The sequence below is a fragment of the Arachis hypogaea genome, chromosome 17 (assembly GCF_003086295.3).
Source record: "Arachis hypogaea cultivar Tifrunner chromosome 17, arahy.Tifrunner.gnm2.J5K5, whole genome shotgun sequence".
Classification (NCBI taxonomy): domain Eukaryota; kingdom Viridiplantae; phylum Streptophyta; class Magnoliopsida; order Fabales; family Fabaceae; genus Arachis; species Arachis hypogaea.
In genome coordinates this window covers 77,384,021-77,397,783 of record NC_092052.1, presented here as the reverse complement: position 1 = coordinate 77,397,783, position 13,763 = coordinate 77,384,021, and the positions used below count along the sequence as shown (strand labels likewise).

Genomic DNA, 13,763 nt, shown 5'->3' with positions numbered 1-13,763 from the left:
TCCCTAAGAACTAACGCATATAAGGAATACGAAACATGAGAAGAGAAAGCCAAGCGGCACGAAAGGTTTATGCGAGAAATTGAAAGAATACTCAAGTTCGCAATTGTACAAGATGGTATTTTGCAAGGATTTGAAGGAATACGTGAAATCATCAACAAACAAGGATATATATATATATATATAAGCAATGAAATGGAGCATAAAGGGAGTTAGTTCGAAGTTTAGGAAGCAATTTTAAATCGAATAGTTTCAATATGAACATCATTAGGAAAGATAGTACAACAATTTTGAACAACTTCAATTTTGAAATAGAGAGAATTAGTTTATCTTTTTCAAAAGAATATATATAAATCTAACATTTTTCAAAGTACTAAACTTAGTATAAATAATATGTTATATCTATTTAATTTTCAAATCAAAACAAATCATATGCATGGTTTGTAAATTAAAGCTTGTTTGATGTTAAGGGCAAAATATTTTCTTTAAAAATTTTGGAGGATACTTAAGTACATAATTAGGTAAGGATAGCCATAGAATTATAGTAAAGTTGGCAGAAAATCAGCTTTTATTTAAAGAATAAATTCTGAAACAAAATTTTCTATAAATCAATAAAAGTAAGTGGTATATCACAGATAAACAAGATCAAACTACATAAAGAAGTTTTAGAGTTTGTGTAAGAAAGTCTAGGCTGAATTAAAAACAATCCCATCAAAATTTGAGCAAGGGTTGTGGATACAATCAAGTAAGAAAAGATGTAAATTGAAATTTTTTTCGAAGAGAATCTGAAACAAGTACTCAAGAAGAAAATTAGAAGAAATGGTATGTTACACCGAAATAAATCAGAGTTCAGAGCAAGGAGCATAGAGTTTGTAAGGTAAGGATAAATGTTTCAAAAGATCCAAACAACAACCAGATACAGAGTCAAGCAAGGACGTGCACGAATGATAATACAAGGTTAGTAAGAAAGAGATAAGATACTAGAAATTCCAATACAATTAGTAGAGAAAGAGATAATGCTAAGCACGAATAAAGAGCATACGTTGAAACGGAACTAATCTCTAGAATTTAGTTTCTAACGTCCCCAAAACCTCGTAATTCGCGTTAACCTATCACTTCTATTTCGTCTATGATAACCCATTAATGTTCCATATACATAAATCATTAGTATTAAGTTGGCCAAACTTGATACCATGAGGTATGCAATGGTAAACTAATAGCGTTAATCACTAAACAGTCATGCATATAAAACATAAACTCTTGTCTTCAGAACAAGTTAGAAAGCATGACAGACACTCAGAGTATGCAATGAAACATAGTCAGTCCACTCCTAAGGCTCTACAGGAAGGACTGCTCTAATACCATATTGTAACATCCCTTCCAGCAAAATACCTTGCTTAAGTCAGGGTATTTTTACTAGAAAGAACATTACGTAACCTTTTCTAGTATTAATTACTTAATTATCGAGCCTTTGTATTGAGTTCGCGTTTCAGTTTTAAGGAAATCCCAGAAAATTTTTGTTTTTATTCAGTAAAGTCATGTTTCAAAGATTTCCAACAAATAATAATCACATAAATATTATTAATAATAACTCTTAATACAAAAGAAACCAAATAAAACTCAAATACAATATAATAAACCTACCCTTCTATGTAAAATAAAATCTCAAGGGACGACAGCGAGGGGACTCTATGAAAGCAATTAAAACCGTAAAGAAGGCCTACTAATCGCTTGCAGCTTCATATTGCATCTTCAAACCTGTGTCACTGAAAGGGTGGAAAATTTGGGGGTGAGAACCAAACCACATGTTCTCAGTAGAGGTCGAGAATGCCGTGAAAGTAAAGAATAAAACGCAAATAGTTAATTTCATTCAGAGACATCTAAAAGAAAATTAACCTTCTTTAAAAGCATTAGTTAATTATTCAAAATCCTAGACCTATATTTTCTTTATAAAGCTCTTAAAAGTTTTCCTAGACTGTATGAATGACCAACCTGTTCCAAGCATAGGTTCATTAAGTCTATGCTGAACCAGTTTGATTTTTTTATACTTTACTAGACCATAACATAAAAGAAGTTACCTACGCAGTATAAATGATCATCATGCTCCAAGTATAGGTTCATTAAGTCTATGCTGAACCAGTCAGGTACTTTATACAGAACTAGACCTCAAACGTACCAGTTACGGCCTCAGGTCCAAACAACTCAATCAACATCCAATCACCACAATCCAAACAATCAGTTACAAACACATGTAATGAGGTTCAAACACAACCAAGAGCAATTACATCAAGTATAGCAATTAGCAATTAAACAGAATTATTCACTTAGGCAAACCAATTACAATATACACACCCAAACAATGTCACATAAATGCATATGATGAATGTCTAGTCCTAGTGCAGGACATGAGCTCATGTGTCGGTTAGCACCTGCATTCCCGACATTTATCCGGTCACGAGTTCACGATTTCCCGAATACGAGTTTCCGTTCAAATAAATGCGTATATAATTATTAGCAGCTCTATTGAGACAGCCTCTACTTTCTACTCGCAGGAAATATACTCTTGGGAACGGAAAATTGCTGTACGTATCCTAGTTTCCCTACAGAAGCTCTTGGGTTGCTTTAAGCAACAAATAAATAAATATTATCTCTTGGGTTGCATTAAGCAACAAATAAGCAAACAATATCTCTTGGGTTGCCTCAAGCAACAAACAAACATCTCTTGGGTTGCTTCAAGCAACAAACAAATAAACAAATATCTCTTGGGTTGCCTCAAGCAACAGATAATCATACAATAAGTACTTTACTCTTTCCTTTTTCTTTCATAATTGCAAATACGCAAGCGGGACTAGACCCACGCCCTTGAGAACAACCTCATAAACCAAATAATCTTTTCTTAAAAGAATTAGTGAAGTTATCATCAAGCCTTAAATTTATTTTAATTAAATCCTTATACTTTTATAAAAATTTGGACATAATTTCCTCTAAAAATAGGACTTAGCCACCCTTTCGGGTCCTTCTTTCTCAACATTTCACCAACCTCTTATCAGCAATTGCCACAACAATATATTTTCAAAAATATTTGATAATAGTATAGAAAATCTATTTTCTTAAATTCCATATCCAAGTAATCACCAAAACAACATCGGCAATCTAATTTCAATTTTATTTTTAAAATATCAAACGAATTCGGAATTATGCAAACCTTATATCCATGCGACCGTCTCGGATTAAGATTTTTATTAAACCAAAAATCACAATTTTTCGCTGACTCTAGCTTCGGGAATATAAGCAAAACCGTGACTGCTTTGTAGTGCCTTAAAACCAGAAGACAGCAGCAACGTACAACATTCGAAATTTCATATAAAATCCAAATTAAATCCAACCACCTTCAAAATTAATGTGGTTAAACATAAGTTATCCAAATTTCTTTCTAAATTGGTTCCAGGGTCATACCATTTTTAATGAAGAAGTAACGTAGCTTCAAAGTTAGGTAATTCTCTGCAGAATTCTGTTTTACAAATCATTGAACACAACTTCTTCCAAGTCCCATAACTCACTTATTAAAACATGGAAAACCCTGAAATTTAAATCACATATGCTAAACATACTTAATTTTCACCTCCAATTAGTTGCATCTCAATATCTATCCAGGATCAAAAGTTATAAACTCTCAAAGTTACTAATTTAAGAAAACAGAATCTGACTTTTTCTGCATAATGCATCATCTTTCAAAAATTTGTATCTTTTAAACCGCAAGTTCAACCGTTCTGAAATTTTACGACATTAAAATAATAGGACTAAAGTTTCATTTAAATTTGGTTTCGCTTCAAAATTCAATTCGGAACATTCACAACAGAGCCAACAAGTTACTGCTGTTCCAAAAATTCTGCAGTAAAAATCAGATCCCACAACCATTACTCAAAAATTCACCATAAATCTTATATTTAATGAAAAGATCTCAAACTCTCCAATTCAGTCCCAATTATTCCCAAGTTTAACCTGGACTTGGTTTAACGCAATTTCGATCATCACAGAATTAGTTACAGTCTTTCAAAGTTACTGTTTTCACTTAAAAGTAATGCAGAAAATCAGATTTTATGGCTTAACTTTGAAAAATCATAACTAAATTTTCAGTTAATACGAAACCTTCAAATTTAAATCCTAACAACTACACTTGTTAAAGTTTACTCAGATTTTAATCTCATACCATTTCGATCGCTAGCAAATTACTAGGCCGTCCTCAAAGTAACCATTCTATTTTGAAAACCAGATTCTTAATAATAGTTTAGTCTTTTAGGCCCTAATTCTTCAACAATTCTCAATCCAGTATCAAATATATCAAATGATTATCTTAGTTTCAACCATTTATACATAATCAGTCAAAACCACAATCCTTTACTAATCTCAAGTCACTTTCACAGCCATAGCAATATACCAAACAACCATTTCAACAACCAACAATCAATAATTCACTCATCTACCATACATAATTACAATCAATTCAATCACAGCACCATTCACAATCGCAATCACAATCCAACATTCATATAATCAATTAATTACTCACAGCTATTAATACTATTTGCAGTTATTCAGTAAACCTTGTTGGCATTCCTAAATTAAAATCATTTTAAACCCACTACCTCGATGTCGCAATCGCATACTATAACGTAACAACTCTCTTCTCTTTTAGTTTCAGGGCAGCAGCGGTAACTCTCACGCAACCGGAACAGAAACAATATTAGCCTTCGCAGCACTGACCATGGTTGCAATAAAATAGAGGATTCAAATTGGATAAGAATCACAAGCAATTTCAGCTCTAGGGATTCAAGACAAAGCAAGAACTAAAATAGAATTAAAACCAGAACATGGCAACCACAGCAGTGACAAAACAAAACGTGTAAATGGATCAACCCTAAGGAGAAGACAAGACCAGTACCCAGATAACAAAATCAGAATCAGTAATGGCTTCAACCGTCCCATGGCAACACCAGCTTCAATACTCGACCTAATTGTAGCAGGAAATAGGAGCCAAAAAGGGGTTGAGCAAAAAAAATATAGGCAACCATGATTAAAACAAGCACATGAAAGAGAAACAAAGTATAATCAGAGTAAGGGTGAGAGTGTTACGGTTTCAAAAATGGGGAAATTAAAATCAGAACAAGGAGAAGGATCCTAGCTTAATTGAGAGTTGGTGGCGGCAGCTTGCTTTCTCCGATGACAAGCTCCATCCACTGCAGCTCCAAAAATCAAAAGGACAGGGATTAGAAGCAGGAACCGCCGTTCTTGTAGCAGCTCCAAATCAACAGCAACGGTATTACCCTCCCCGTCAGTCTCTCTTCTCCGTTATTCTTCCTCTTCTCCTCTGCCCTAACCGACGTTGACAGTGGTGAGGGGAGCTTCAGCAGCGGCGGCTAGAAGTGCGACAGCCTCCCTCCCTCTTCTACTCGATAGCAACAGCAGCGACGGTGGCAGTGACACCCACCGGCACTGCTCCCTCCTTCCCCTCTTCCCTCTGCATCTCGTGCTCTCTTACTCCCTCTTCCCCTGTTTCTCAGTCTCTCGTCTTCCCCTTTTCTCCCTCTATGCGTTATACTATTGAAAATGTGTGGTGAATTGTTGAGTGTAAATGAATGGTAAGGAATGAAAGAACGTGGATCACTTGGGAAAAGGGTTAGTGGTAGTGTGCGTATGCGTTTGTGATTGGTTAGGGATTATACATATTAGATAATAACAGTACGTATTAAAATAAGAAACATAAGACTAGAAAAAATATATACAAGTAACATAAATTTTATAAAATATTTGAGATAGAATAACAATTTAAGATTCAAATATAATACTATAAAGATTACTTTCAAAACGCATAAGATTTTATCTATCAATCTATTAACGAGCTCAAATAATTATTTCTAATTTAAATTATAAAATAAGCATACTAATCACATTTTATAAAATACGGTTTAAATCCGAAAATATCAATTATTTAGGTTATACGACATAATTTTTTTCATTACTTTCCTATTACCAAAACATTAATTCCAATTTATATAAAATAACTCTAATTATAGTAAAGATTGTACATAAACCTTAATTAACTTAGACCCAAAGTATTTATAAAAATCAATTTAATCATTTTCTAGTAAATTAATCTCTTAGAGTTCAAACTAATAAAATAAATCATAATTTATTCATAATAGAAATTTCTTAAATTTAATTATATAACACTTCCAGTACTGAATTCTAATTTGAAATTAGATAAAATAACCAATTATAAAAATTTACACAAAAATATTAATTAACTTGACTCAGAATATTAATAAAACTAATTTAATTACTCTCAATTGATTAATTTATAAAATAAGATATCAAATCAATAAAATAAATCGTAACCTTTCAGAATAAAAGTTACTTAAATTAAATTATACAATTCTTTCTTATTTTTCAATTATTAAAATTATACAAAATATTATGTTATAATAAGGTTACTTAAAAATATTAATTGATTCAAAATAAAACTATCTCCGAATCTATTTAATTATTCCTAACAAAATAATTTCTAAAATTACAAAATTTAAACTTAACAAGATAAAATCACAATTTATTTATATTTAGATTTTAAAAAAATGCGGGATGTTACAACCTCTGAGCAAACGCCAACCCACATCCAAGTGGAATCTGTTGAAAAAAGAACACAATTTGAGAGCCAAAAAGAGGGTCAAACGGTTTTAAGAAGGGTGCCTTTTCATCCATTACTTTTGAAACTTCATACAATATTTTAGCTTTAGCTTGCAAATTTTTATATTGAAATGATGGAATAAAACCTTAAAATTTTCGCCATTAGAAATTGTATCATTATCTAAAACCCAATTATAAATCAAATAAGTACTAGTAATTTGAAACAATTAGATGATGTTTATTTGAAACAATTAGATAATGTTTTGTCCAACTTAGAATAGTAGAAGTCCAAAAAAAAAAACACAATAATACAAGATTATAGTGAGTTGTGATTAGGATAACATCTCAAATAGGAGTAAAAGAACTTTTTGATGATTGAAATCTTTTAACATGCGCTCAATAAAAATGTCAAAGGACTAATCCACCATATGCATGCATCTCTAAATTATTGAATGTAATGTTGTGCTGTGTATTTTATATTATCTATTATCGTTGTATAGTTGTGGCTGTCACTATCACATGCACCTGTATGAAGTAAGAAATGTTACAGCTAAAAATCAACCTCAATTTGTACTTATTAATTGTCTACTTTGTTGTTTCTATAGGAGGTAGACATTAATTATAAAGAAATAAATTCTTCTTAGAAAAACCTTAAAGAAAGAAAAATTCGAATGCAATGTCTAAAACTATTAGATAGAGTTGTTGAGTGATAATATTCAATTCATATTAGGTGTAAACGCTGTCACATTTAAATTTTAATAAAGTGTATTATTTATTAAAATAAATTCATAAACGAAACTTCTATTAATTTTCTAAAAGAATTGATTGAAATGTGCTTAAGCTGCGGTGGTTTCATTTGCTTGAAGCCGATTGTATCACCTTTTTTTTTTTAATTTCCTTTCTCAAAACAAGAAAGAATTTCATGTTGACTATATAAAAAAATTGAAACAATATAGGACATGATAACTGATCAAGCAATAACTAATTATGTACCTGCAAAATAAGGGTCCCAATAGTGACTTGTCCATGAAGGGCATTAATAGTGTTCTTGTCCATCAAAAACTTCAAGACCTGGTAAAAAACACAGGAAAAGGAAACAGGATTGGTTACAGCCTTACAAGGCATGAAGTACGTGAGTCTGCATCTGAACTTTTAAACATAGGACACTAGATCGGATATGATGTTATACCACTGCTGTTGAAGACATAGAAAGGAAAGCACCAACAAAAACTCCTTCTGAGGCTTTACCACCAACAAAAGCACTCTGCTAATTGAAACAAAAACATCTTTCATCTTTGTAGCAGCTCTTAGTGAAAAGATATGTTAGATATCTAATTATCGAGTAAATGCTCAATAGTCCCTAACATAGTTGACTACTATTTCTTATCAAATACTATTTATATATAAGGGTCATGGGATGAATTAAAGTAATAATATGTCACAACTAGAAAATTGTTTACGCTATGATGATTAAGGTCAAACAATATATATAGTAATCTAACTATGGAAAGAAATGCATGCTTTCTTCAAAAATTACTTGAATTTCCACACGAAGGGCTGTGATTTCCTCATCTCTCCCATCCTGTGTTTGTTTGCCAGCCTTGAGAACAGCCTGTGACAATAAATAAATAAAAAAATTGAGTATTCCATAAAATTCTGTCTCTCAATATAATTGAGTATTCCACGAAGGGCTGTGATTTCCTCAGTTCATATTTCTGCCACATATAATATGATTAATATCCATTCTTCTGGCATACCTCTCTTTGTCGCAAAGCAGCTTCCTTCCTACATAAATAGCACACAAGCTAGCTTACCTTCTCAGAAGTTTGGTTTCTAAGGATACACCTTCTCTAAGAGAAGCAACCTGCCAAAATTAAAATGAACAAGGACACGAAAAATCAGCAAAGGCAGCACAAGGAGTAAAGCAGTTTCTATTGGTAAGTATTAAGCAAATGAAAAATCAAACTCAGATATGTCTCTTTCACTAGCTGCATTAACTACACATGCTGAACCCTGCTTTATAGGAAATCTGACTCTCAATTTATATTTTATTACATGATGACCCACCAAGGTTCTATTATTACACCACTTTATGTTCCAATATGACTCCAATCTAATTCCCTATATCTATATTAAAAATCCAACTTAGAAATTGTTCAAAGCTGGCCCACCTAGTAGAAATCAACTGTCTTATAAAAAATTTAACAACATGCATGCTAGATCTTCTCATTTAATGTGTGATATTTCACTATCAATTTAGAAAGCAGAGCTCAGACTAGAAATTTAACGAAAGAGAGCTAACAGTGAAAGATCATCATACATGATCCAATCATGTAAAATCTTCACGAGTGAATCTATTCCCATCAATAGAAGACATTCAGTTAAGTTAGCCACAATTGTTCATGATGATACTATTAGGTTATAGAGCGGAATTTGGAAGTACCTGGAGGGTTCTCAGAGACAGTAGCATCAAGAACCTTTTCTCCAACAGCTTGGACAAAAGCCGGGCCACCGGTGATTGCTCCTTCCTTCTGGCTTGTGACAAGAACCACAATACCCTTGTTGTTGCCTTCTTCTATGGAAGGATACCAACGCTCCAAAACTTGATCAGCATACTCAAAAGCATCAGCTTTGCTCTGCAACCTCATCACATCATAAAACCAAATTACTCTTATTTCCATCATGCCAGTCCATTATCGCATTGCAAGGAACATCAATAAGGTTAGACAAGAACAACAACAATACAGTTTTCCCTACATGGCGTCTGCTATATGGATCAAACTACACAATCATGTTCTATGGCTTTAGAACAAATAAATTACAACTCAGGTTAATGTTGCAGACTACAATTTAAAGCCATCATTGAAAAAGCCTTAACATACATGAGAAATATTTGCATGCTCTTGAAGAACATTTGGTACTTGCTTCAAGAGCATCATCAACCACTCATTTTCATTTGTAAGGTTTTCAAATTATATAAAAGTATAAAACAAAAAAAGTGTGTGGTTGTGAATGTTCCTAGAGCATGCATTGAACTTGCTTAATCTTTAACAGCACATCATGATAAGAATTTGTTTAATCTTTCATGTTCTGTCAACTTCAAGTAAAATAACATGATATCAAGTGCATTAACATAAATAAATAAAATTAAAAACATATAATTGTTGTAAATTATAACTAACCGTGAGTTTCCTAACAGTGACAAAGTTGATGTGGAAATTCTTCCTTGATTCCAAATCAGATAACAAGCGCTTCAAATCAGACCTTGTTACTCTGCTCCAACTATATTAATCTTTTAGTTTATTCTGTTCTATGTATGTTTAATGGTTGAACATGTAACTCTAGTTTCCATATACTAATTAAATGGCCAATTCTCTGGTGCATTTAACTTTCATGCCGAAATTTGTCTCAATATATCAATTTGGAAAAAAGCTGTCATTTTAATGGAAGAGTCTTCTCCTAATCTCATTTGTGAGGAAGTTATTCTTTCACCTGGTTGGAGAGGGATAATCTTGGATGATCACAAACCCAAAGTAGCTAGTAATAAAATCAAACTATGATGTAATTCACTAAAACCTATCATGACAACATCAAAACCTTTCCCTCACTGGATATGGCTGGATGCATGAATCAAGCAAAGCTAAGTGATTAGGAGCCGCAGCATCATCCATCAACCCCAAAATAAATCAAATCAAATCGGAAAATAAAAAAGTTGAAAAAAGAAAAAAAGCTTATCATCGTAGAAGAAAATATACTCCATCAAGCAAACAATACAAAAAATTAATATGAATAAAAAATAAAAAAAACAGTAATTATAACAATTAACAAAAAGAATAAACAGAGAAATTAGGTTTGAAAAACTGAAAGCGGTGGTGGTGAAGAGTGGCACCTGAAGCAAATTTTGAAGATATGAATTACCACATTTACCAAACTTCAAGGCTGGTCAATCGTCAACTCCTTTGCACAAACATCAAAGCCAATACAGGCAGCAACTACTACCTGAACAAGAACAAGAACAAGTAGATCAAGCACCTTTGATGCGGCAATGGAAAACGAGAGAGAGAGAGAGAGAGAATCAGAAACAACGCACCTTTGAGAAATGGAAATAAGAGGCAAAAGCGCAGATCAAGCACCTTTGAGAATTAAAGGAAGCAGATATTAAATCACAAAATCAAAGGCAAACGCTAGCTTAATCCTAAATCAAAAACGGCGAGGAGCAGAGAATCAGAAACAACGCACGGCAAGGAGGGGAGGAACCCTTCGCGACGGCGACACCACGAGCTCAACTCAGAACTTCGTGCGACGGCGAGGAGAGGAGGAACGATGCGAAGAGGGTCTAGTAGAGCTTCCCAGATGATGAAGGCACCCACGGTCTGTCTCCGCCGGCGGCGACAGCACCTTCTACCGGAGGAGAAGAGTTCGAGGGATGAGGCTGCTGGCAACGTTCGAATGGAGTGGGAATGGAGTTGGAGCGTGAATGGGTGGCGATAAAATTAGGAATACCTTAATATTTTCGAAGAAAAATTTAAATTACAAACGGATTTTTTGTCTGTAATAATTTAATAGAATGCAGCATTTTACCTATTTAATTATAGATAGATTTTTGTTTGTAATTATTTTCTACGGAAAAAAATTAATTTTTTCGATGGAATTATCGACGGATTTTTTTTTTTCGTCTGTAATTTATGCTAATTCATTTTTTTGTTTTTTGACAAAAAATCTCTCTGAAATTCCCTCTATATTTCCGTCGGATAAAATCCGTCGAAAATATCCGTCTGTAATAACTAGTTTTTTAATAGTGACCAAAGTAGTAACACAACAAAAGCAGAATTAGAAAAGTAGCAGCGACGGCGAGTAGCAGTTCGACAGTAGATAATTAATTAGTACCAAAGCAATAGCAAAGCAGTACCACATAAACAGCAGAACTTATTAATTAGATAAAAAAAATTGATATTTTCTGTACCAAAATTTAGTTAGAGTGTGAGAGACAGAGAGAGTGTAAGAGTGCATGCATGCAAATGCAGGTGAGTGACTATGTGCGCGCTTGCAACCACTAACAACCGTAAAATGGCGCCATCTCCTTTATCTTTTCTTTTCTTTTCTTTTCTTCACTAATTTCTGTATGCAACATTTGTGAATTACGATCAAATACTCTAAGCTAAGCTTAAATAGGAGCACATTTTAGCTTAGATAGGAGGATTTTTTTACGTGTTTTAAGAGTAAATTTCATTTTATTTGTTAACGTCCATCATTTTTATTATTTAAAATTTGGTTTTCAAAATTTAACAAGTATATATTTTTGAATTAACTATTTTTTTTCTTTCCAACATTGCTTATATGTCACAACTCACAACATAAGTATAATAGAACGAAAAATTTCATTTATTCTTAAGACATCTAAAAAATTCTCCTTAAGTAGTTCCAATATTTGTCCTTTTTCATGGATCAAACGGAATTAATCTTACTCGTTTTTATTAAACCTATACAAGCATAAAAAACAGTAGTCTGGGTTTTTTAAACCCTTATATATATGTAAATACATTAACACTTACATTCATTTCATGAACCCTACTTGATGTGATTGCTTTTAAGATACAGATGAATTCTCTTCAAAAATATATACAATCAGTATAATTTTACTCGTATAGGTATTGGATTGGATAAGTGAAGTCTCAATTCATTTAGCAAAAAGTTAATTGTTAATTAATAAGTTCTACAACACCCAAAAAAAATTATTAAAGGACCTGAACTGTTGATATAATTAAAAATTATTAGATTATAATTTAATTAAATATATAAATATGAATATTGCACCAATATTTGAGTTCAATCCTTCGATTGCACATTAATGAATGCGCTGAGCATAACTATATTCTTAGAAAACATGCAAAAAACATTCGGCATGATATAAATTACCTAGGCATATATAATTGCCCTAATAATTAATTCTCTTATCATAAAGCCTAGTGCATTTGACCTAGTAATTAATTAAAGCATCAAAATTAATTCGCAATACTATATATGAACATAATATACACTTAACAGTCAACACGCAATAGCACAATTTAATGCATATATATGATGAATATGTGTTGAAAAGAACTTATTAGGTGTTTTAAAAGTAAATAATAACAATTTGGATTTAGCTAATACTATATGTGATTTAAGATAAGTGTAAGAGTTTTTCATATAAGTAACACTACTTCTACTTACAAAAAGCATTCTAACGGCGCCAATTCAAAATTACTAGAAATTTATGCAATTATAAAGTTAGGTTTATTCAAATATAATACAACAATTCAAATTTTAATAATTCAGAGGCTATATAAACATTGACATTCAATATACTTCAATTTATTCAATAGCAAAAGTTCTATTCAATTTCGTTCAATTTCCTTCAAAACACACTGATACAAGAAGATTATTAGTTCATATTAAATACTATATGGACCCATAAATGTACTTTAGTGACCATTTTTTCTTGCACAGCTACTTGATAGATACAATACTTCATTAATGTAATTTATTTAATATGAGAAGTTGTAAGATAACTCAGTAAATGCATTCACTTCATTTATAAGATAACTCAGTAAGTTTAAAGCAGTGAACTTTTTTAAAAATTGTAGAACTAAAAAGTCCCAGCAATCCTTACTTTATAAAAGAAGCTAAAAAGAAACTAATTTAAAAGGAAGCATATTTAATACCAACTACTTCAAAAACATTTTTTTTAAATGAAAAAGATAAAAATAAGAAGGGATATTCAATTCTAGTCTAATTAAGCTATCCTCTCCTCTCCTTTCTCTCCTCTCCCCAAAGGAAAAAAAAGCCTAAAACTTGAAATTAAAGTTTGTGAGGCTTCAAAAAACACATACATTAGAGAAAAAGAAAGCAAAAGGACAGGCAAAAAAAAAAAGCAGAGGCATTAGCTGAAAAACCAAGGATTTTTTCATTTTAGACACAGAAACGTGATCCCAAAACCTGTTATAGTTGTGAACTTAAGTAATAAAACAAAACATATTTTAGGCTAGCTAAGTAACAAGGATCAAATTCTTTGTAACAACGTTACATGCATATTTAAACCAAAT

The 13,763-nt window shown here is 32.1% G+C and overlaps 1 protein-coding gene across 1 annotated transcript; it reads right to left on the bottom strand.

Annotated features, from left to right (window-relative positions):
* Positions 1-1,547: 1,547 nt before the first annotated feature.
* On the bottom strand, positions 1,548-10,611 carry LOC112764148 (UPF0603 protein At1g54780, chloroplastic-like; the record flags this gene model as incomplete). Its single annotated transcript, XM_072222947.1, has 10 exons — positions 1,548-1,763; positions 4,940-5,008; positions 5,131-6,678; positions 7,672-7,749; positions 7,868-7,942; positions 8,216-8,290; positions 8,436-8,542; positions 9,122-9,314; positions 9,861-9,960; positions 10,568-10,611. Coding segments are annotated over 4 exons (351 nt in total), but the record flags the coding sequence as incomplete, so codon positions are not given.
* Positions 10,612-13,763: the final 3,152 nt, after the last annotated feature.